The 25,616-nt window shown below is 38.6% G+C and overlaps 1 protein-coding gene across 3 annotated transcripts in view; it reads left to right on the top strand.

Annotated features, from left to right (window-relative positions):
• LOC134421856 (VPS10 domain-containing receptor SorCS1) overlaps nucleotides 1–25,616 on the top strand; it is a 258,672-nt gene that overhangs the window by 110,820 nt on the left and 122,236 nt on the right. For all 3 annotated transcript variants that reach the window (XM_063163233.1, XM_063163235.1, XM_063163234.1), the window contains exon 3: nucleotides 3,754–3,853. In XM_063163233.1, the coding sequence (XP_063019303.1) occupies nucleotides 3,754–3,853 (100 nt within the window). The remainder of the gene's footprint in view (nucleotides 1–3,753; nucleotides 3,854–25,616) is intronic.

Here is a 25,616-nt window from a genome sequence, read left to right on the forward strand (position 1 = left end):
CATCTAATGTAAAATAACTATGGGCAATCTTAAATTTGTAACAAGGGAGAAAACAGCAACTTGCTAGGGAATTTATTGAATTTATATATTCAAAGTGACAGTACTCTGAATGTCAGTCTGTGCTCCTTGGCAAAGAAGAAAATTTCCATAGGGTTCATGTTGCTGGTTGATTCAGAATGCCTGTTATAATTGTGAAATATTGGTAGGAATGGATTGAGATATATTCGTGACAGTAGGTGGACTAATGGAATTCAGTGACTTTATTTAAAATGTGCAGGAGTTTATTATAATACTGTAATAGAAATGTCATTTACCCTGACGGGAGGAGAGGGAAAAGCCCTGTCAATGAATAATAATGAAGTTATTTAAATGTCAGCTTTCTTGCAAATAGTTTGCAAAACAGAAATTATTCTATATGTTTCTAGTTTTGTTTTAATTTATTACTGGGAAAGCCAGAGCTTCAATCCCACAATTCTGGTGCATTTTTACACTGTGAAATGAGCTAGTAATCATGAAAATGTTTATCTTCTTGCATTGTCTTCCGCTTGACTGGAGAAATAGGGAGTTGGATTTTAAACAGCTACTGGTAAAATTTGGGATTTAATGATAGCAATTACAACTAATATGGTGGGACAGGTGTGAAGTTCAGAATTGAATCTAAATACTTTTATTTTCTGAATGTTATTCTTCTACTGTCATCTGCCTTTTAGTGACGTCCACAATGTACCACTCACATCCCCCTTCTCCCCCCAAACAATTTGAGGCACCATTGCAACACACATGTCTGCTCAAGACACAATAAAGTAAGGTTTACTGTTCACTCATTTACATACAGTTATTCCATTAGCTGTAGCTATTTAGAGGCCATCGTTTATTTTTGTGTTTTCAGCTCTGCAAGTCCTGGGTTTAGTGCTTTACAATGATTTCTCCAGGCATTTGCTTGCTCATGTTATACAAATGGACTAAAACTGATTTCTCTCTGCAGAACTTCAGAGGAGCAGCCTTCCACACAAAATGTGGAGATGTTGGTTGCTGCATATCCTTTCCCCTTCAGATAACTGGGATTGAATTTGTTGATCCTATTCTGTCATTAATGCCTGCACCCTGCTGAGGTGCATCTGTTTTTTGCAGCTCTTCCAGGTTAGGCTGGCTTCCTATGCCTTCCAATGGCTGATGTGTTTTTATGGGTTAGCAGTCTCATGCTGCTTTATACACCCATTTAATAAGATAAAGAAAGCTTGTTATCTAGGCTGCTAATCAGTGCCTGCTTGTATACACATATACATACATATATATATATAAGAATTAAGACAAATGCAGGTTGGTGATATGCCTGGGGTACATCCCAACAGAGACTTCAAATGTATGCAGGGATATTCCCATGTATGGTTCCTTTGATATAATTCTTTTTTCTCCACTGCTCTGCAAATGTTTATATTACCATTTCTTTGTGTTAAAACACTTATGGATGCCTATCTGCTCTTGTATATATAACATTTTCTCCCTCTGCCCCTCCTTGCCCCTGTTAAAATTAAGGGTAATTGTAAAGTGGGACAAAAGAAAAAACTGGTGAATGGGAAGGTAGAAGGACTATCTATTGTCAGTTTAGAACACAATAATGAGAGTAAGATCTAATAGTAGCTCCTTTGATTGCTTGTGAATTCGTTCATCTGGAAAAAAAAATTATGTTTTTCTAAGCTTTTAAATCTTTCGGTTTCTTTTATGGATGTTGACAGAAGCACACGCTTCCATCTGTATAGAGTGTTACCTGTAAATAAAGCTGTGAATGCAAAACAATTGCCTAGAGACTTGAAGTAAGAAGTGGCTGGCAATTCTGAGATTGCTATTTGCAATAGGCTGTTGACATAATTTTGCTGTGTTGTGGCAGGGGTACTGGCTGCCTTTCTTGAACAATTTCAAAGCAAGCTTTATGTCTCAGATTTTCTTTGCTCCTATCCCCTTTTGAAGGATCCCATTTTGAATTCATTGTCACTGGTATACGAAAAAGCAGCATTATTTCATTAATATATTTTTCCTAACTCAGCGGGTCAGATTTAGTCCTTACTCTCTTTGCATGTCTTTGTCAGCTGAAACCTCACAAAGGGGGTAGCTTTTGGGGGGTTTAGGCAGAGAGCAGCAGAAATACTCATTTCTGAAAAGACTGGGTGGTGAGGTGGGGTGAGGCAGCAAAGGGAAGCTGCAGTCCTTGGCCAGGCTGTGCTCAGCACCCTGCTGCGGATCCCCTCACCTGGACTCTGGAGCATCTCTGAAATATTCAGTAACAGAAACAGCCAGCACGGAATCCTGCTCCTCAATCCTCTGAGGAAATAGCTCAGTTAGTTTATATGTGCTCCTGAGAGAGATGACCTTATAAAGGGAAAGATCAGTCAGCAGCTGAGAATTTGACGTTAATGCTCTAAACACCAAAGGTCATACATGCACACAGGAGGGCGTGTGTTCGTTGGAGGGAAGGAGAAATCTATAGACATAAATCATAGGGCGGTTGTTATATGAGCAGGCAGATATGTGCAAAGGCTTCTATAAAGTTCCTGAATAGAAAGACTCAACTTTAATGCAGATTCACGTTTTAGTGCAATTCATCTTTCATGGATAAAACTCTAAGCTGCTGCTTTCTTGTTTTATTCATGCACTGATTGCAAAATCTGAAATCCCAGAAGCTATAATATGAATGTAGGAATGATACTTGATTCAGAAATGTTTCACCCTCCATATTCCACCAAAAAAAAAAAAAAAAAAAAAAGAGTAAGCATTAAAGGTCTTAAATACCTTTGTGAATTTAGCCACTGTTGCCCCGAAAGGAGAGAACCTGTAAATAATGAGTGGCAAGATTTTACTTCAGAATGTCTGGTTTTGGAGTGCTTAGCAAAAGGGAAAATTCCTGTTACTGCTTGCACGTGAAGTTCTACATAGGCCCATTTGTACATGTTACAGATGAGATACAAGAATATGTTATGCTTTTGAATGTCTGTTACCCAGATACGTGTCCCTTTCTGCAATTTATGGATGCCAACTCTACTGGACTGGGCTGATTATCTAAATCCCTGGGATACTGGGACGGAATTCAGGCAAGCATGAGCTGTACAATGAATAAAAGCTCTGCTGATGATTGATCTTGGTTTCAGGCACATGTTAAGAGTAACTCCTACAGGGACACTGGACAGTCTTATTTGTTCACAGTTTTTGTTCTTCTCCAAGTCATGTAGTCAATGTTTTTATGGGCAGTCCTCATTTCATAGATATTTTATTTTCTCTACTGAATGGTTGAATGGTGGCTTTTTAGGCAAGAATAAAGCACATGTGTCCAGCCTTTCTGCTAGTTAGTGTTGGAGAAGCTACTTTGGCATATGCTGAGATGAACCATCTTAACAAAATCAGTCCAAGCTTGGAGTTTATGATGAACTGATAACCTTAGTCTCTTGCTGTCTGCTATTTGGCATATCTGACAATCATTATCTTCTGTATGCAGAATGTAGCATTTCTTATTGTGCATGTTTAAAATGCTTTGGGAAGATGCTGGTTGAATTTTTCCTAATCTAATTTAAATGCAAATGAGAAACATGCACATGATGCTATGTGTATATAATTAAGTATCATTATATACTACATGAATCATTGAAAAAGCTCTGGAGAGCCATTCTGCTATTTAAAGCATGACTTATATTGAAAAGCTGCCAAGTGACTTGTGGTTTTGTGATTAAGTGTTTGTACTTACAAGAATCTCTTGAATTGTAGGTCAACAGATTATGGGACAACATATGAGAAACTGAATGATAAAGTTGGTCTGAAGACTATTTTAAGCTACTTGTATGTTTGCCCAACAAACAAACGTAAGGTAGGTGGCGATGTGTTGGCTCATTTTACCTTTATGATGCCATTTCTGCCCTGCAGGTCTCTCCTAATTTCCTCAATATTTGTTACTGTATAAGTAGCAGGAATCTCTCTGTCACTCTTGCCTTGAAAAAAATGTCTTTACAAAAATGTCTTTATCAAAATATAACCCAAATTGTACCACCTATCCCACTTACCAGTAATACTTGAGGGATAGATGGCTATTAAATGGACAGTACCATGCATGTGATTGTTTGCTTACCTTCTGGATGGTGTTGATTTTGTTCTCTGGAAGAGAGAGAGCCTTGTTAAAATGGCAGAAATGCATCTAACAGTGACCAGATTGTATGTAACATTATTTGTCTTCTAAGTGCTCCCAAAGGTGAACTGAACAGGATTTGACAAATTCCTGCAGAGAAAATGTCTTCGAAGCCCAGAAGGTTTTAATCATTCAGACACCCTAGTGACTAACACTTTACTATGAATTTATAATGCTGACATATTCATGAAAGGAATCTGGATGCCTTCTTTGAGATAAGTTTGTGACAAAATTTTTCGTTTTCTACTCCTTGTTTCTTAGTCCCTGAGTCACTACAGGCAAAGCTGAATTGCACTGGCAGAAAATGTTAGTAGTCTCACCTCTAAAGGAGTCTGGGTGTATTTGGGCAGCTGAGGTCACTATAATGCTGTTCTCACTGTACTGAAACAATTATGTGTCTTTAAGACAGACAGTGAAAGGAAGAGGGAGCTGTCCTAACAAGAAAGGACAATGCTTAGCAGTTTAAATTGCAATTAAATGGCCCCAGATTAGTGGAGAGATGTCATCTCATTGATACTGACCCTGAAGGAGATATGAAACTCTTTTCTAGGAGCTGAAGAATGAATTGATGAGATCACTTAAATGTCCTTCAGCAAGCCAACCAATGTGCAGGCTGGCACTGAAAATCCTTCCTCACCTCTGGCTGCATCCTGCTCCCTCCCACTCCCTGCCCTTCTCTGCCACCCTTGTTTGTGTAGCCATCTGGTGAGCTGGATCCAGGACTGACCTGCCTGAAAACTAATCCCTTTCCAGCTCAAAAACTAAGTAGATGGAAGGAAAAAGCTTCCAGGCAGAAGTGTGGAACTATCTTTTCTGGCAGAAGTCTGCTGTAAAGTTGGCCTGTAGTCAATATGATCCAGTGCCAGAAGAAATCTGGAATGAGAGGACCTAGGTAATGGTCAGGTGGAAAGATTGAATTTTTCAATGCTTATTTTAGCAGGAGCAGAGTTAGGTTTGCAGGGAGAACTTCTGGAGGCCCTCCTTATGCTGTTTTTGTAGAACATCAGGCCATTCTGTCAATAGACATTTGATTTTAGACACCCAAATAGTCTCCCGAGGCTAAGAGGGCATGGCATGTGTCCACGCTCAGAATTCTTCTACAGGGAAAGCAAAAATACAGAAGATTAAAGTCTTTATTATACCTGCTGTGGAATGAAAAGATGAAGGAAACACATTAAAAAATTTTGCCACCAAGGAAGAATCTATGGCTTCTAAGACCTGATCCACTCTCCTCCCCTGAAACTCTGATAACACTTTCAGAAACTCTGATCAAATAGAAAGTTGCATCTTGTTTCACTAATGTGGGCTGGGTGTATAAATACAGAAATACTTTTGAAATTTAGCACTCAACTCCTCTAAACTCCATGAGTTTTATAAAATTTGTGCCCTTCATGTGAAGGGTTTATGCACTGCTGCAGTTCGTGTTGGGCAAATGCTAGCAGTGTGTTTTCCCTAAATATGAGTTGTATGTGGTGATTTCTCAGAATACAGCAGCAGCCTTCGATGTCCTTTGTTTCACAAGGCCTTCCTTGGCAGAGAGAAAAGGCTTCTTCAGTAGTGGAAAAGAAAATGGTGCATTTTTCATCTTGAAGTTATTAGATGAGAGACCTTGCTACAGCAGTGATCCGTAAGGGGGTCAGCATGTACTTAACTTACTGAAGTTGCCTTGTTTATGAAAAAAAATAATTCTTTTAGCACATATTTAACTTTTAGGAGTAGTTCCATTGAAACAGAAGGTAAATTTTGAACTTAGCTGACTCAGGACTGATTGCTTGTGATGAAAGAAAGCAAGTGTACCATTTATGTAAGTCTTGTCTCTTTGCAAAGCAGATCACTTAGAACAGTGAACGGTAGAATGCATGTAATTGGATTTATTAAAATAATTGATAGATTTGTTCATGAATTTCTGATTATTTTCACATTCTGGAAATGAACAAACAACATCATGTTGAATAAATTGTTTGTTGTAATTTATTTGCTCTTCTCCATCTAGAAGAAAAATGAGTCTATAAATACCCATATTTGCAGAGCTTCCCACAGCCCATGCATGCCAATTTATTTTTAAAAGCTTTTGACTTCCAATTCGTGTCTCTTTATGAACAAAATTAAATCCTTTAACCAGACATCACAGGCAATGTCATATTCCAAAAGGATGCTTGGGAAAAAAAATTAGAACAAAGTCTATCATTATTTACAATTTAAACTGACGACCTATTGCTGTTGCTTGGCATTTTTCTGAATTACAATATTTTCCAAAGGAAATGACAGAAAATTGTTACTAACATAGTGATGTATAAGTCCTGGCAAAGAGAAGTGGAAACATTTTTAGTTTTCTTTCCTTTTACTGAATTACTGTGCTACCTGGTCGTATGACAGATGACAGAGATCGGGGGTAAAAAATGTGCCACATGGATCTTGCCAAAGACACAGAGCCTGTTTGAGTATTTGTCAACAAGTCTCCAGAAGAGACATGTGCAATGTGCAATAAATCCCTAGGCTTAGGTATGTCAACACTGGTTTATTTGTTAGGTTCATAGAGACTTCTGTGATGAGAAAGAAAATTATTTGAATGCTTCTACATGAAAAAATACTGTTTGGGAATAATGCTGATGGGTTACAAACTAAACTAAAATACAAATCCAAGTAGATACCTTGAAATTCTGTTTTCACAGAAGTGTGTTGTTGATTTTCCTAGAAAGTCACATGCACTAAGCTTTGCAGTCTTTCTCTATAAAAGCTTTTCAGACAGGTTGTTTTTACTCATTGCATGGAAAATCGTAGGCATACACACGTAGAAAGTGAATGGGTTGTGGTGGGGACTCCAGAATTTGTTTAACTGGAGGTTTTCTCTGACTCAGGCAGTGCTGCAGGCTGGTTTAGATGCTGTATCCTTGTAGGAAGCACAGTGCTCTCTGCAAAGAGCCAGTTTGTGCAGCCCTTTTGTTCTTTGCACTTTCAAGCCCCCTGTATCTGTGTATCTTCAGTTAATTAACAAATGCTGGGTGATAGTATCTGCCAGTGACTTTAATGCTGTTAATAGGACTAGTGCATCAGATATTTCCTGTGGGTTTTTGTTTTTGTGGTAGTGTTTGTTTGTTTTTATTCTCTCCCTTTCCACGGGCCTGCCTTGATTTTTTTTTTTTTTTTTGCTTTATTCCTCCAACTGTTCAGATTTTAATTGCTCTGTGGAACAGTGTTACTTTTTTTTTTCCTCTTTAAAGATGAATGGATTACAGATGCCTTCCTCTTCATTGATATTCACTGCTTGTGTTTATCACCTTTATCACAGTGTGTTAAGCATTGTCCTGGTGAGTGTGTAGCACCAAGATAGCAGATATTTATTGTAAATAAAATTGCTTGGCCTTCAATGCTGGCTAGATCCCCAACTACTTCAAATTTATTTATATTAATAAGTTTTAAATGAAGGGAAATTAAAGGAATGGCAGCCTAGCCTTCTGTTCTTTCTAGCATTGGCTGGTGGTTCGCACAGAGTAAGTGGCAGAAGTTTCTATTTGTCAAGACAGTAGAAAATTTACCCTTATTAGCTGAAATGGAAATGATTGAGTGCTACTTTCTATCCTGTGGTATTGGGCAAGTTGATTTGCCTTAGGGAAGTTCTGTTTGTGAAATGTAAACTGCCCCCTTGTATAAAGGGTAAGACCTGGAGCTGTGTGCTTTACACTTTTCTAAGGGCTGTGGAAAGTGTCCACAGGGGTGAACAGTTCCACCTGGCATTGCTGCTTCTCAGGAGTCTGCTTATCTTCAGTTGCTAAAATCACTCTGGGAACACTTCTAAAAATTCTATTTCTGACCTGCCTTGCTATGGAAACTTTCAGAGCTCTGATGTGAGGGCAGGTGTTGATTTTTTCAGTCAAGGAAAAACAGTTTTTTCTGGCCGTGTCCTCCTTGTAGCCTCTGTAAATTTTGGTGTGAAGGCTTTCAGTTTGTGTTGGAGAGGTTAGAGCTCAGCAGAGCTCTGAGCACACCTCACTGTGGGCTGAGTCAATCCTGTGGTGGTCAGGGGATGGCATCCTTAGCAAATTAGGCACAGTGGGAAACCAGCCTCTGTCAGTCATGCACGTTGTGTGATTGCAGTCCACTCTTGCTGAGGTAAAAGCAATTATTTTCTTGCTCTTCTCTTTTTTTTTTTGGAAGGAAAGGTCCTTGTTAGCTGCAGGCTGTGAGTCAAGCTTTCAAAGAGACAGTCATAAGAGACCAAAAAGCATATGTGAATGGTTGGAATTGTTTGGGGTTTTTTGGTTGGTGTTTTTTTTTTTTTTTTTCCATTGTGTGTTTGTTTGTTTGTTTTGTGGGGTTTTTTATGGTTTTTGGGTTTTTTTTTTTGTTTGTTTGGGGTTTTTTTTGAAATGTTGTAGTGAACAGAAGTTTTCAAGATGTTCTCTGAGAATGTTTTCGTACCTTTTTAAAGGGAGGAGCCACTTTGTCCTGCACCGTTTTGGAGATCAAAACATAAATTTGTTCAAATGGAAACTTCTGTTTGGATTAAATGCTCTATAACATAGGACGGTGAATGAAATGTCTCCTATGCTATGACCACAATTAATGATTCCTTTATAGCCTCATCATTTGCTTCAGAGAGAGTATTTTTTTCTCTAAATACAGTGGCCTAAATCTGTTTCATTCAGCAGTTTGAGCTACAGGGTCCACCTCATCTGAAAAGGGTTGAAAACCTACAAGAGATTATCTTGGGCTGCAGGGGTGGTTCAATGGATAGCACTGTACACATGCAAACAGTTCCCTACCCCTGGGAACAGGGATGTGTCACACTGAGAATTAAGAAGTCTTTAATTTTCTGCAGTTCCACAATAATGATGGATTAAGTCAACTGCTTTACAAGCCTCTGGTGGTGGTAACTGGAAAATCTGATAATCTTGGGATGTCCTTGGGTTAATGCAATTATAGTTTTCACTTTTGCTTGTAATACCTTTAGATTCAAGAGTAATTCTGGCTGTGAACCAGATAAACAAGTTTAAACTTTATTTCCATTTCAGAAGACTGTCTTTTCTGCCTCCTATCTCACATGCAAACAAGGATAACTTTTTACTAGTTTAGGAAGGTGGATTGTTGCTCACACCTGCTGGATGTGATCTGGCAGTTGGGCAGTTTCTCTGGAGACAGTGAAGATGTGTCACTGTAAAGCTGGTGCTGTCTTTAATACTGAGTTTGTGGGGAAACAAATAATTAACAATCATTTGGTCCATATTAACAAACTGAAGGCAGAACCTCATCTTTCAAAGTGAATATTTTTACTTTTGAAGTGTCTGGCAGCATCTGCTACCAAACTTTCTGATTCATGGCTGCAGTACATGACAGCTCTCACAATAGCCATTACACACAAAGCCCTTGCCATTACTCTACATCCATATCTCTTCTTGGATATGAAGTGAAATCAAAGCCCATTTATTCCACTTCTGCTCTTGTAAGCCTATCAAATATAGTGGCAGTTCTGACATTTCCTCACTCAGAGTAGCACTACAGTCTGCCTTTGTATCTCACAGAAGTCTCCAAGGGCACACTGGGTGTTGAAACTAATGATAGGGAGGTACAAGCCACGGAATCCAACTTGAGAGTTTCAAAAGTGTTCTTTCCCTTCTGAGTCCGTTCCCTGTTTTCTGCAAACTGGACAATTAAAATTTATGCAAGATAATCTCTTGTTGAATGTCCTTCAATTATTTTATCCCTTTTAAATTCCTCTGTGATTTACCAAATACTCTGGAACAGATGATATCCCTTTTGGCAAGGAAGGACACATGCCAGCAGCTTAGAGAGTGCTGGAGCAATGTTGCTTGCAGGCCATAAGCAGGCAGCTGGGATTGATGGCAGAGCAAGAACAGACCTGTCATAGCTTCAAACTTGTAGCTCCATTCATTTCCATAAGCAAGGCCGTTCAAACCAGGAAGAAATTGAGTTGCCATAATATTGATTTTTTTTTTTTTCCCTATGAAAAACTGGTCCCAAGCAGTTGAAAATCAGTTTGTTCAGTGTCCCATAAAGTTGGGCTAAAAATATGTACAGCAGGCTTTTTTCAGTTACCTTCTGGGTTTTGAGGTATTAAAGATACATAACTAAATCTCTTTTATCTCCTTTCCCTGTTGTGCCATGGTAGGAACATTACTTTTTGGTCATGAAATTTGGAAGTTGTCTTCATACTATATATCTTTGGAAGTTCACCTTCAAGGGAAAAAGAATATGATACTGTGACACATAACCATACAATGACTGTTTTGTGGCACTTTGGAAATTATAATGTAAAAAAACCCCAAAATATTGTTTGAATATTGACCACTCAACCCTCCCTTGCTAGGCCTGCAGCAAAGTGCTCCCTGTTCATTAGCAGATTGTGTGATCTGTAGGGCATGTTTGCCAGCAGATTGCAACTGCTCACTCCTTCTGCAGTCTAGATATGTTGCTATGCACAAATGAATGATGAAATTAAAGGATACTCGAGGGTTTTGCCTTCTGTCTAGCTGTGCTTGGAGTACAGGGAGAAAAAAGTGAAGAAAATAAACAAGAAAAATATTATAGATTATTAAACTTCTGATTGATAAGAGCTAGTAAATGCAGAGAGAGGGGAGTGATGGCAAAGATTAATGGATGTAATTAGAAAGCCATCTACTGCTAAGAAAATGTGGAATTTGACTTGTATGCAAATAGCATGAGAAATAGAGACCAACAAGTGATGACTCAGATTTCAAATTGAGAGTAAAAGATCCTTGAGGAGGCAGCCAAGCTTCGTGGAGCAAATGGGAATAATTAAGTGTCTGGTATGAAAAAGATGTTGCAAAAACCATGAATGGTCTTTTCCTTTTAGTGCTACTAAGTGAAAGGCTTAGATTTCTTGTTGGAAGGACAGATAGAGGTTTTCCAGAACCTGAATAATAATGATGATAATAAAAAAGAGTCAAATATAACACCAAACAGAGAATTCAAGTGTCAGAACTGACTGAAAATAAGGCACTGTAATCTGTATCTTTTCCCTTGTGTTTTTTGATTCCCATCTCTCCACCTCCTTCTCAATAGCAGTCAAAAAGGAATTAAAACATCTAGGAAAGGCATATAACTTGGGGAGCAAGGATAATGCAATGCCTATCACACAGCTGTGAGAGCAATGGCATAGGGAGGTTGTGGGTGGGAATAAACAGAATTAATTCTATTTCTATCTGCCACAACATGGCTTTCAGATGGGCATGGGTCTCCCACAAATTTGCACAAACTCAAGTTTTTCTGTGGAGGAATCTCTTCCACCATGTTCAGAAGGACTGAAATGTGGTCAGTGTTTCTGTAAAGGTAAATATTTTAGGGTTAAGTGAGAGCAAAGGAGAGAAAGCTGTTGAGGAGCCGAGCAATGGCAATGGCAATTGTTGGAGGCAGTGCTGAGGATGGTGTTGAGGTTGACATTAACCAAAATACATTCACAAAGAGCTATCAGAGGAGTGCTTGCTATGTATTCTGATTCAATGGATCAAACCCTAGACCACTGTTTCATAAACATTTTTTCATGGATAGGGGAGTGAAATCATGCCATGGTGAATGCTTCAGGTCACACTTGTACCTTCCCAGTGTTTCTGTGCACATTTGCTAAGAAGAACATGTGGGGATTTGAGAGAAATACTTGGTAGTAAATTTTGAGTGTGGCCAACTGTTAACATAAATCTGTCAGCCAACACACTTTTGTTGCTTTTTCTTAAACTGACACTGCAGTTAAAAAGCTGGTGAAATATTTTCAAAAGATAATGTTTCACAGAAACATTTAAATTAGCACAGTATTTGACAAGCAAAAATCAAATTTGCAATTTTGTATTGCATATAGAATGTTATGAATAATGGATTTTGTTATTTAGAGAAAGAAAAAAGATCATATTAATTGAAAGCACTTATTCCTAGTCAAAACAGTATTTTTTTTCTGCTGAGGTCATCTAAGACTTTTCTGTCTTGAAGAGATTGATGTTAGAATAACAATGTTTTGGGTGCAAAAAGCTAAGGCCATTTTGTTTTGAAATGTTTCCTTTTAAAATTCTTTAGAGATTTACCAAGATAAATTCTACTGAAAACAGTAGAACATAATGGTGCTTAAATTACATTTTTAATCACTTTGCTGATTCTGTTGTTGTTAAAACTCTGCCCTGAACAGCTTCAATTCAAAACACTGAATTCTCTACTACACACAAGCATTTAGGTCTCTCTGTCTCTGTGTAAATATAAAATCTCTTCAGTCTCCAGTCCCATGTACCTAATTCCTTCATTAGAGATAATAAGGAGAATTAGAAGGGAACTGTGGTCTGGTCCTTTCATTACAAATTCTTTGTGTGCAGGCATTTCTCAGGGTTTTGTCTCTGTTGTGGAGTGATGAGATGTTTATGTGTTTGTTCAGTGTCTTTTTCCACGCAGACCAAAGACAGACAGCTGTGGAATAAGTTCTCCATGCAAATGCATAGCTACCAACAAAACCTTAACTTGTGATGCCTAATCACAATGCAGAATTAGAAGATGTATCTTCATCAGATATGGTGAAAAAGAAAAATCACCTTTCCCTGCTTTAGGGCTCCTTTGCACACCACATTGCATAGAGTTTGAATATTATTTTTCTGTGGTTTTTTTGGTTTTTTCTTTTTTTTCCAGACAGAAAATGTTTTAGAGGATTTAGCCTTGTGTTGCTGGTCTCTTTGTTTCCTCATAGGCAATTTCTGTGAACTCTGCTCTTGAGCACGTTGTGTGCTCTGGATGTAGTTTTCTGGTGAAGACAATCCATTAGAAGTAATTCCTTGATAATAAGCATGGCAATGGCCTCACAGCTGTTCCTGGACATTATGCAGCCCTGAAAACACAAAATCATATTATTGTGACTCACCCTTCTGCGTCAAGACCAAGATTCATCTGTCCTATTTATAAGTTAAAAATTTATAGGAAGAGATTTTTTTTTCTCTGTGTTTGAACAGAATCTGTTCCTTTGGGTCCTGGTGTACAACTTGTCTTCCATTTATTACTAATGGTAAACAATCAGTGTAATAGCTTAGCAAATCTGAATGACAGCAGTTTGTGCTTAGCTTTTGGCAGTGAAGGGAGAAACACAAACACATCCATATGTCCTCCCCAATGCCATGTTGCTCAGCTCCCAGAAAGTAAAGAACAATTGCAGATGAGCCCAGGTACTATAAACTGGGGAAGAAAGTGTGGCAGTTTCTCTGTTTCTTTGCTTCTACTTGAGTCCTTTGCTCATTTATGGTTTTGGGTTTTTTTGTTAATAGGTTGTTCAGGAGAAATATTGTCAGTCTTATTTTATGACTGAGATAAAATCTATGTTTTTCTAAGGTCAAAAAAATAATTAGCTGCTGAGAGAAACTGAACACAGGATTTTGGTTGAAATCCTAGCCACAAAATTATCTTTTCTCCTAATTCTTGTGATTCTGGAAGATCACAATCTTCCAGATCTCCTTTTATACCATTTCTTTCTGAGAGGGAATCACAAACTGCCGTTCACCTGTGCAAGTTTGTGCCCTTCATTTGTATTGCTCAAAAATATAAACAAACCCTTTCACCAAAAAAAAAAAAAAAAAGGAAAAAAGGTGCAGAAAGGAAGACATCAATAATTTCACCCTCTTTGGCAGAGTGGCACTAGGTTATAGAGGAAGCTTAAGTCAGCATTCAATGATCCAGTGTAACAGTGGACAAATCATTGCTGCTCCAAACTCCTGGCATGGCAACATTAGTTTTTAAACTGAAATAAATTCCTCTAATGAAAATATGACTTGACATTTCAAACCTTGGAGCTGAGAGCTGTGTCTCCCAAGTCATGTTCCTTGTTAAAGTGCTTCACTGTTGTCTTTCTGTACTACCTCTACCAGCAAAACTTTTCCATGTGCTCCGGGATGCCAAACCTTTTCTGATGCTGCTGTTTCAAGTGTGTTGCTGCCATTTGCAAGCTCTCACAGGAGCATTCAGTCAATTACCACCAAAGGCTCCAATTGTTGCAGAGAGACTGACCTTCCCCCCTTGGGCACCAATTAAAATCTATTACTCTTTTCCCATGTACTTGCTGTAATTGGAGCTCTGGCTGTTTGCCTGGTTGAACTTGTTGGGTTTTCCTCTCCTATTCATTATGACTGAAACTTTTCTAAAGATGGCAGGAGTGACAATTCCAAACCACATCTGTATGTATCTTGGGGACAACAACATTTTAATGAGACTTCTAGTTTAATCTCTCACTTGTCAAGTGAAGAATAGATATGTTTTATATGATGATATGGCTTATCTTAACTCTCTTGAGCCTCAGAGCCTATCCTTTCTTGTAGGCCAATACACTGGATAGGGGTTCCTTTTTTTCCTAGAGAGTACGTCTGCAGCTCCTCTCTAAATAAACAGTAAATTAATATTGATAAAAGCATTTTTCTCTCCTGGATAATGTTCAAGTGGTCTATTTTAACTGGCTACCAGCAAGTGCTGTGCTTGTCACAGCATTCCTGTGACGTTGGAGCCACTAAAGTCATGCCATGTACAGCTGCTCTTATGTAAGTGTGGCTGCCACCTCAGTGTCTTTCAAGAGTGAATTTAAGCCTACCCTGAAGGTGAGATTTGCAAACAATGCCAAGCCTGTGCTAAAAGGAAATTCAGGGAGGGAAACAAAACCCAAACCCACACTTCTTGGTGCTTTGGGCTTCCCTTGCTTTCAGTGAGGATAATCTAAGCTAAATTATGTGATTGATACTCACCAAATGGTTGATGTGGATCAGAAAAGTCAGCCATGAGGTGGCTCTTTGAGGGTATTTCTGGTTTTTGCAGCCAGGCAGGACCTGCAGGCAGTCTGAGTTTAGTTGGTTTTTCCACCATTTGGACAACAGATGTACCGTAACAAGTCTGCATGTTTAGCAATGTAGCCTTGTGGGGCTAAGTCAGGAGAAATTGAAGTTTAAATTCTTTCTTTAGCTAGGTCCCTGAAGGCACTGTAGATACAGCCAAATCTGTATATAGTTTTATTTTGTTTGGGCACCTCCATGACAAAATCACTCCGGATTGTTGAGGAGGATCCCAGAGTGACTAAATCTAGTCACTAAATCTAGTCTAAATCTAGGCTGACACAGCCCAGGGTATCCTTCAGCTGATTCAGCCACCACCAAAAGGGGCACAGACTCCAATGCAGGTCACAACAGCCTGTCAGGAACTTGGAGTGCTCCATGTGTGACCACAGCCTGTGTCACTGTGTCTCCACAGATGTCAGTACTCAAGTTAACTGAGTTATTTTCATATCTGTAGGAGTGGAGAGGTGACTTTAACAAATGTAAAAAAAAATTAATAATCTGTAACTTTTTATTTTTTTACCTGCTTTCTCATTTAACACATAACTTCGAAAAAGCTGCATTGAAGCTTTGCTCTTGGAGGTGGTAGCTTCTGACTTGAGCAAAACAGAAATTATTTCACTGAGAAAATCTCACTGAGTTTTTTGGGGTGAGGTGCTGTATAAGTGCAAACAGTTTTTATTAATAGTCAATTCATGTGCATAATAAAAAGTATGTTCCCACTATAAAGAAGGTTAATATTGTTCAATATATCTACATTACAGCCATACTAAAGCTGTGTGTATATGTTCTGTTTGGAATTATATGAATAGGTGCTACATTATACTATACACATTTTTGTATTATTGCTGTGTGAGAGATATATGGTCTCTACTACTTGAGATAGAAAAAACATGTATTTCAGTAAAAAGATATTTCCTATGCTTGCTGCACGAATATTTAATGAAATTGTAAATAAGTGAAGCAGATTTATCAAAAGAAAACAACATTATTTTTGTTGGGGAGAGAGAGAGAATTTAAAAATCAAAACCCTCTCTCTCTCTCTCTCAAAGTTTGTCTGCTTTCAAAATCCAAGCAGTGGAAAGGCTGTTCTCTCCTTAAAATGCAAAACCTCAGAAGAAATAAATGCCTCACCCTTCTGAAAAATCCATCCCTAAATGTCAGAAAATATTACTCGGTAATCTGTCAAATCATTCACACTGCAGGCTGCTGTGGTCCAGCTTGAGTTTAATCTAAGGTGAAATTAGTCCATGTTTCTCCCTCCTGGGTCAGACTTTGGTGCCAGGTGGGTTCTTTGGGGCTCTCCAGGGTGGCTGTGACCGCAGGCAGCGTTAATGGTGGTGGAAGGAGGGATTCTCACAGAGGGTCAGGCAGGAACCCAGCTCTCAGCCTGCACCTTCACTGAATATTCTTTACATGAAAGTCTCCTTCTTAATGTGTTTCAGTCCAGAAAAAAAAAAAAAAATCCACCTCACTGATTTGTGGAGAGTAGGAAAAATAAGTTTTTCCCTTCTTTGAATATGTGGAAGGGCTCTGCAAACAAACACGCACAAATGCAGAAACACCTGGTAGCCTGTCTCAGCTGGCATAAACTAACATTTCTAAGAAGCAGTGAAATAAACAAAAAAATCTCAATTTCCTTTCTCTATTGTACCTGAAATCTCTCTTCTTCTAGGTCAGAATGTATTTGGACCTCTCTAACAGCAGGTGGTAAAGCTGCAGAAAGTATTTGTATGGAAAGGAAGAAGGAAAACATCTCTTTCCTAAGCTGGAGGGGAAATTTAGGCAGAGAGAATGTAATTAGCCAACCTAAAAATGCCTGAGAGAACAGAAATTTGCCAGCATTGTTCCTGCACAGAGTTTTGAGAACTTTAATAAATGCAAGTGATCAGCAACGTAATTTTAAGTGTAGTCTGGAGGTCTGCAGTAAAAAAACCACAACAAGCAGACCCAATAACTACAGCAAAATTAGAGGTATTTTTTTCAAGAGGATACTTAACTTAGTTATGTTAATATTTGTCATAAATGTGTAATCCACAGGAAGGATATTTAGAAAGAGTAGTGTATTTTCTGGTCATTAAAAGGCATATTTGCTTACACTTCAGTGTTCAGTTAGTAAAAGCATTTATTGACTCTTAAAAGCTGCATTTAGACAGGACTTTACATTTCAGAGAGAAATTACTTTCATGTGCTCACCAACGTTCTAGATTCAAGAACATTAAGGAAGGAGGGATTTCATCTCTGCTCCCCCACCACCCCAAGGTGACATTGCTTCTTGCAGTGTTGAGAATATGCCCATTTAAAAGCTGCTGCATGTTTCTGAAATGTGCCTGTTCTGTGTAGTAGTATAAGTTAAAACAGCTACAATAAATGATAGTAAAGCAGAAACCCAGAAGTTTTCTATGCAATAAAATCTGATTATTAGACTGTAGCCGTGTTAAGCTGAGTCATAATCAGAATAATTAATATGTTTTGCTCTGATTTTAGTTGTGATTATAGCTGGAATAATTTGAAAAATAAATGTTTAATTATTATGTTAAACAAGATTTTTTTACCCTTTTAAAATCGCAGTTACTAATGTAGTACATTATTGTAGTCTTTGGTGAAAATAAGAACAAGGTCCATTATAAATTAAAAATATGGATGCACAGAGAAGATTACTAAGTGAATTAGATGGAAAACTTGGGAAAAAAGAATCCAAGCCTGTCTTGGGAATGGTTTACAAGCTTTTAAATGCAAATTTATCAAAGCTTTTTTTAAGTCATGGATCTCATTTTTAATCGGTATTCCACGGTTTGAAAATCAGCCACACAGGCTCTCACTTGGTTAACATTCATTTTACTAGTCTCAGATCTTGATCCAAAATCCACTGAAGTCAATAAAAAGACTCATTTTGAATGCAAAATTAAATTATTCTTAGCATGTCAGAAGAGCTTCCTCTGGCAATCTCCCGCTATTGCAGCACAGAAAACCAGAGTAAAATATTTGGCAAGAAGGTAAAAGTTTCTTTCTGAGCTTGTGGATTGAGCCTCGGCTTACAGGCAACATACTGGACTTCAGTAATGTATCTTTTGTATCTCATGACTTTTTCTAATGTATCATTTCAGTAAGTGCTAGGACCTGTATACCTTTGAGATGTTACAGAGGTTACCCTGATAAATATAATTGTTTGTATTTCATACATATTTGTACTAAGTCCCATATATAACCTCACATATTTAACATTTATTAGTTTCATGTGCTACTCAGATGTCATTAGGGTTTCCCTACATACACTACGGGTATATGTTCTGCTATATTCAAGACAATCAAAAGAAATAGACACAAAATCTTATTGGAAGTTTTGTAGACAGCTGTGTACATACATTGGGAAACCAATACTTCAAGACCAGACAACTGATGCGAAGACAAAAAAGGTCTAAAACCATTAAATGATTTGTCTACATCTCTACAACCACTGGTGAAATGGGAATCTGAATCCCAGTGTAAATTCTACCATTTTGTCCTGTGCTTTTTCATCAGAAGGTTCCAAATTTCATTAAAATGCTACTGAGAACATGTGCACTTGCTAAATCAGGGGAAGGTCAGCAGAATATACAAGATTTATGAGGGCCAGATAAAGCAGAGAATCACTTGTGATAACATTGAATTGCATGTGACTGTGATTCCTGGTGCTTGATTTTTCAATCATTAAAAATTATCAATTATCCTTTATCAAACTCAGCTGGAGGGAGTATTTGTGAATGGTGTCTTTGAACAGTTATTGGCATGACTTGCAACAATGGTAACATGAGTTTTTAACATAATTAATTTGGTCAGTGCATTCTAGAGATCTAAGTGCAGTGTGATACTGATGGAATACACACACAGGTGTGTAATCATACATACTACAGATAGAGATAGACCAGAGAAGCAAGGGTGGACTTGTAGAGACCAACTATCCCTGGAGTGTTCATCCCACAGACATTGCACAACAGAGGACAGGGAAGCTCTGAGATGGTTTATCAGCTGGGAGTTTGGACATGGCTCCCCTGCATTGCAAGGTAGAGCTGACAGCCTCTATAACAGCACAGATTTGTTTTTAGAGAAGTCTCTTCTTGCTTATTTCCTCCTAGTCAGGGTTTCGGCTGCCCACTGGACCATGAAGCAGTATAACATCATTTTTGGCTGGGTGCTGCAGGATTTCTTGCAGTTGAATTTTATGTCACAGTTTGGGTATCGCAGGTTTCCTGGGTGATGTTCTGACCTGCAGATGAAGAGATCCAACTGTCTGATCATGCCCAATACTGCTTTACTTTATCATTGACTTCAGCTGGGCTTTTTCTGAATTCCCTGGTGTCAGGATCTGTGAAGGTTTATACATGTCTAACTTCCCTAGCTTCTCAAGAGTTAAACAGGAGATGGATTCCTTCTTTACTAACTGAGCAAAGTCTTCTGGCCTAAATTTCTGACAAGTGGGGAGACACAGATGGTGGATGCTCTGATGGTCTCCTCATTTCTTTTCCCTCATCACGGTTTGGGAACTGTAACTTTTCTCATCAGAGCTGTGTAACTAAGTATAGCTACACACTACAGCTACAGCAGTTACTCAGGTACTGCTGCAATGAATAGATCCATTTATAGATCCTCTATTCTTTGCTATAAATTTAGTAGGGGTTTGCCTGAACTCACACACACTTAGGTATGCACTGCATCCTGCTCCCTTCTAGCTTTCCCTTCATTGCTGTGGAGTGAAACACATCCCTGATGTTCTGAACCAGCAAAACTCAGTGTCTGCCTTGCTCACTTCCAAATAACTCACTGCATGAGCCTGTCTGTGGGGACATTGAGTCCTTTTCTGTGAATGAGGATTTATTTGCTTTTGAAATGTTAATGCTAGAGACAAGGAGCAGGAGATGTCTTCCTGAGCTGCCTTAAAGATGCTATTTTAGTGTGTTGCTGTGGATTAAGAGGACTACTGAAGGGCAGCATGGCAACTCCTCTTTGATCCAGATGACTGGCTCTGTAGGTGGTGGCCCTTAGGAAGGAGGAACAGCTCCATCCATCCCATGGCTCCAGCTGTAGGGAGCCATAAAGCTGGTTTGTATCAGGCCAGGTTTTCCGTGCAAGTTGTGTCAAAGCCCAGTGATTTTTTTTTTTTTTGCACTCCTGTTTCCAACTCACCACCTTTCCCAGCTGGCTGCAGGGCTAATGCTCCTGTTCAGGCCTTCAGCCCCTCCTGTCTCAGCTGTTACAATGCCCTGACCCCACAGATGTGGCCATCTCTGATTCACACCGAATGCAGCTGCAGAAATCAGACGCCTTGATTTGGAATGCTCCCCAGCTTCTACACTAAAAGTAGAGCTGCAGATCCTCACTTCCCAGACTTTGCTGTCTTTGCCATACCTCCCTGCTTGTTAGGAGGTCAGCTGCTGCCTCCTATTAACCTGTGGCTCTAGTCCCCACTTCTGCTTGCAGCCTTTTCAATTAAGTGCCTGTGTATCTTTCTCAGTGTGCCCATCATGCACGTCCACTGCTCCCCTGCCATATGCCAATACTTAAATAATTCAAGGATTTTTCTGGTTTTCTCCTTTTCCCCCTCATTCTGTATTTTTTCTTTTCTTTTTTCTTTTTTTCCTTCTGTCATTTATGACAAAAAAACCTTGGGCATAGTTTGGTTTCAGCTTATTTTGTCTGCCTTTAGTTTATGCCTTTGCAGATACTGTACTTTGTAGTTCTCTGCAGCAACTGCTTCATTATATTTGTGTAAATGGGAGCACCAGACTCCTGGACTATGATTGGACTGTTGTGATGCTGAGTTCACACAAGTAATAATTAAGTAGTTGGAAAGAGGTGTGAAAAATAATGAACCAGAGGAGGAGAAAGTAGCCATCTGCCTGCTGGATTAGAAAGAAAGGAGAGAAAAAGCAAAAGAGGTGGAATCAGAGATAAAAGAAAAGATGGAGTCAAGGTGGGGAGGAATTGAGAGAATTAAGAGCAGGGACTTTACAGACTCACAGGTAGGGAGTTCAGTAATCAAGTTGATTATTTTCTTTGTTTGATGGGTGCACAATGCATTAAAACATTTGCATAGCATTCCCAGGCCCTCCAGCTTAGATTTACAGTTCTGAATCATCCTTTGTTTGAGGGGGATTAAACTCTCTGAAGAATTCAGGGCCAAGTCTACAAGGAGGGTTAGTACCCATTCTTTTCCTCTTTTCACTATGCTCGGAGGTGCACACCTAATTAGGACTTAAGTATTTAGCCTTCTGTATAGTAGGACTTTGTTATTTTTTATTTTATTTATGAAAGATTGATATTTCACTTTTCTGAAATAAAAGAGAGAGGAATGTTTCCTCCTGTTAACTTAGGGTCAAAAATTTGTTTGATTTCCTCCGATGTGTTAGTTCTGTTGAGACTTAAATGCGTGATCATCAATTTTTATTAAATTTCCAAAATTTTAAAAACAAAGCAATGTTTTGTGACACATCTTTAAACATGTTATTTTGAAGTAGTTAAAACATTCAGGCTTTCCTCATCTTTTTTTTTTTCTTTTTTTTTTCCCTGAAGATATTTCTGATTAAACTGGTTTTTATGAGATTTCAAAGATATGTGATTTTACAGTGGTTCTCTTGAAACGCCAGGTTTTTGAAAGACACAAAATAATTGCGACAGAAATACATATTTCTGCTTGTTAGAAACTGGAACTGTTTATCAGCCAGCATAGTCATGAAATGTGGGCTTTTCCTTGGTTGTTCTGAACAAACTGTGCCCTGCATGTGACTTTTTAAGAATCTGTCGCTTCACTTGTTTTCTTCCTGTTTTTGATTTAGATATGTGGCATTATCCCCGTTCTCTGAGCAATTTTTACAGCAAGAAAACAGGGAATTTACTATAAAACTAGTAAGTCAGGAGGCCGGTCTGAATAAAATCTCTCTTACCACTGTAGTATTTAAATTTTTTGTTTGTTTTCCAGCTGTCCTTGTTTGTATATCTGTTGTTATCTGTAGGAGCAGTCAGGGCCTTGCTGTAGCTGAGGCCTATATCTGGCTCATCGTGTCAAGTGACACAGGAATTTTCTTGTCTCAGGAGGTTTGAGCACTCTCAGCTTCACATCCCCTGTATATCCATGTTGGTTTCATCCACATCCAGCTGGTTTTTGTGTGAAAAGATAAGAAAAGCAAACACAAACAAAACTTGCAACTCCCTCCAATGTTCTTAAAAGGAACTCCAGGGAAAACCCAATGAAACATTATCTGCTAAGCCAAAGCAGCTCTAAATTCTGTCCGAGAGCTGATTATTGCTGGGTCTTTCAAATCCTGTCTGTGTAATCCTTCCTCTACTCTGGATTCTCTGCTAATCCTGCACCTGCTCTTCCTAACTCCAGCCTATTTAGGGATATAGGCAATAAATTCTGTTTACTGGTTCATTAATATGTCTGGACATGGGCTTCTGAACCTGTACAGGGTGTGTAGGATTTCTCTGAGGATACAGATGAAATCTGCTGAAGTTGTATTGGAGGAAAGACAAATTAAAATCAACTTCTAAAATGCAGCTTCATCATTCAAAGGTCTGTGTAGTGCTGGCCTTGCTCATTTTTAGGCAGTGTTGGACGAATTTGTCAGAGGAATTTTATTTCTTGCCTTTGAATATTACTTGTAACGATTAGCTGTTTCTTTAGTGGCTGAGTCCTCAGGGCAATGGCTTGGTGCTGCAAATAGTGCCTGCTTTTGGAGGGTTTCTTTCCATTAACAAATACATGTATTTTCCATGAAAATCATGTATTTTTCCCCTTTAAAAAAAAAAGGGAAAAAAAAGGAAAAAGTGCACGTGCCCTGAAGCCATTTATACTGATTGGAAATTTACTCAAGTGAATCAAGTAAGACCATCTGACATATAAAAATGTTGACCAATTTGTGAAACAAACCTTTCCTTCTTAAAATGCTGTGTTTGCACACAAATGTTTATGTGTGTATTTGCACACACACTTAGTTCTAAATATGGGAATATCTCTTATGTGAAACTTTTCCCAGTGTAATCAAGATCAAAACTCGGTGATGATTCTTAAAAACACCATGAAAATGTGACTAGATTTTGTGAAGTATTGATTTTTAATGTATCTAGTTATCCTTGAGAATGAACCACTAAAATGAGATAGAGTATAAAATTTCCTGCCATTTCAGGATAGCAGAATTTGAGGATCTCGTATCTCATGATTTGTAGGGGATAGGGTGGAAACTGAAGCTGGATGAGAAATAGCAAGCAAAAGGCCTGAATATAATATTAAGAGTATGTAACAGAATATCTGACAGTTTCTCACTTCTGCAGTCTTGAGTCTTGCATAGCATCATTGGTCTTTTTGTTGTCGTCTCTTGTTGTAGAAATAATTTAAGATCTCTGGGACAAGCACTTCCCATTTTATTTGTAACTGCAGTGCCTCTGAGGCTGTATAAATAGTGCTCTGATTGGAAAGTAAGAGAATTCCATGCTTTCAAAGATACAAAATGTACTTGTAGGCTGGATGCCCTTAGAGGTATCAAGTCCCATATCTGCCACTAGCCCTTTGATCAGCTCTTCTTTTTTGGCACTCTTCAAGATCTTAATTTCTGGGGCTTTCTGATATTAAAGACTCTCATCTTTGGTGTCAAGAAAAGAGTTTGAGTGGAAAAGGAAAAGGTTAGATTGTAAAGCCCCTAATTCTGATCTACAGAAGAGCTAATTCTTCTGGGTCTGAAAAAGAATTTGGGGAGATTAGGCAGTATTGATGCAACCTGGCATGATGGTTTGCTTCCAAATAAAACCTTATTCTGACACAAATCAAGCCAGCCGTTAACCTTCCAAGTGAGGGACAAAACAGTCTTACAAAGAGTGTTCACCTTGTCTTGTGTAAGCCTGTTATTAAGAGTGCAAAGCCATGAGGTTATCATTCTTGACCCGTTCTTGTCATCAACATCATGGACTTGTCAGGAGGAGAGTCCAGCAGTCAAACAAAAAACAAGTCAAACTGGTCCCACTGCATCAGTCTGTGTCAGGATTCAGTCTCCCTTCACACCCTACTCAGTAGTTATGTTTCCCAGTTGATTCAGGGCTGTGTTCCCTGCAATGGTCAGGTCACTGAAGCAGTTGGCAGATTGAGTTCAGTGAGTGCCAATGATAACACAAGAAGAAGGGCAAGAAAATCTGCAGCTAGAAGGGAAGGAGACAGGAGGATCTCAACACCTGTGACCTGGGATCCTAATTTCTGCTGTGGAACTTGATTTTCTGAAATCTCTATCTCTAAAAACTTGTTTTTCTCTGCTGGCCCAGAGGGTCCAGAGCTGTGTGTATGACATGTCTGATAAGAGGCAATGTTCTCTTCTCTCCATCATCTCCCATCTGAGAAACAGGTGATGAAGCTGTAATAAACTCAGAACTCAAGATTATTTATTCTTCCATACCTGTTTTGTCCTGTTGATGTCAGTGCTGTGAGGGGAAGCAGTGTGTCAGTATGGACAGGATACACTGAGCTGTAGTTCCTTAATTAGCCTTCTGCCAGCTCCATGAAAGACCCTGGAGGGAAGAACATGTGTAGTGACTGCTCACACAGTCCAGTGCTGTTTTTCAGTGCCTCTTAGAAAATTCACAACTAATTGTGAAAACTGGCACCATGCTCATGCTTGGATTTTGATCTAGCTCTTCTCAAAGTATGGAAGTATGTACTACTCAGAGTACAGGAAGGTTGTTTGCAGAGTATAAGAAGGTTGAAATCAGTGAATTTTCTGGAGCTCTGCCATTTTACTTGCTATCTAAATTGTTCCAGTGACTTTATTATGCAGGAGAACATGGACAAGGCAGATCTAAGCATAATGAAAAGGGGAAAGCTGTGCCAAATCAGCACCTGAATCAATGAATTTAGTCATCTGACATCTGTTTCGCTTGTCAGGTAAAAAAAATTTATGCAATTAGCTGAGATACATGCCTGCAAAAAATTGCAAATGTTTTAGTAGGATTGCAAAGCTGGAAAGTTATAGGTTTTGCGTTTTTCTGTGCAAGTGCTCTACAGCTAGGGGGGAATGTACATGTTCACAACTGCTGAACAAATCTTTATAACTTAAATATTTGTTTGAGAGAGGGTATGTAATCACATAGCAAACTTCCTAGAGAGCTGGTTAGCACACAAATTGGACTTTCTTTATAAAGGTTTTTAAAATTCATTTTAATGGGCGAGAAAAGCTGGCTGACGTTTCAGAACTGAGTGCTGATATAAAAACTCTCTCATTCACGGCCCATGGGAATGTGAACATTCACTGGAGTTTAAATCTCTGGTGAATTTTCTGCTATAGCTATCTAGCAGCCTAATATTCCTGTCAGAACAGATTTGCAGATGACCCATAAACCAAAGAAGAAACTAAAGCTGAAAGGATGCTCTGGGCAATATAATTTTCTTTACTGACTTTTTGTCTCAGTCTGAGTCATCGATAACAGTTCCTGAATGCAACTTCTATTCAAGGTTAATAAAGAAATTGGGATATGTGGAGAAGAAAATGTTGGCTTATTAAAAAAAGCAGTTAATTGTTATCACATAGTAATGAGATTTCATTGGTTTCCATGATATTTGGTCTAGGCTGTGGAGGGAATCTCACTAAAGAAGAAGGATGTTCAGTTTACCATGAATAGGA

The sequence above is a fragment of the Melospiza melodia genome, chromosome 9 (assembly GCF_035770615.1).
Source record: "Melospiza melodia melodia isolate bMelMel2 chromosome 9, bMelMel2.pri, whole genome shotgun sequence".
NCBI classification, from domain to species: Eukaryota; Metazoa; Chordata; class Aves; order Passeriformes; family Passerellidae; genus Melospiza; species Melospiza melodia.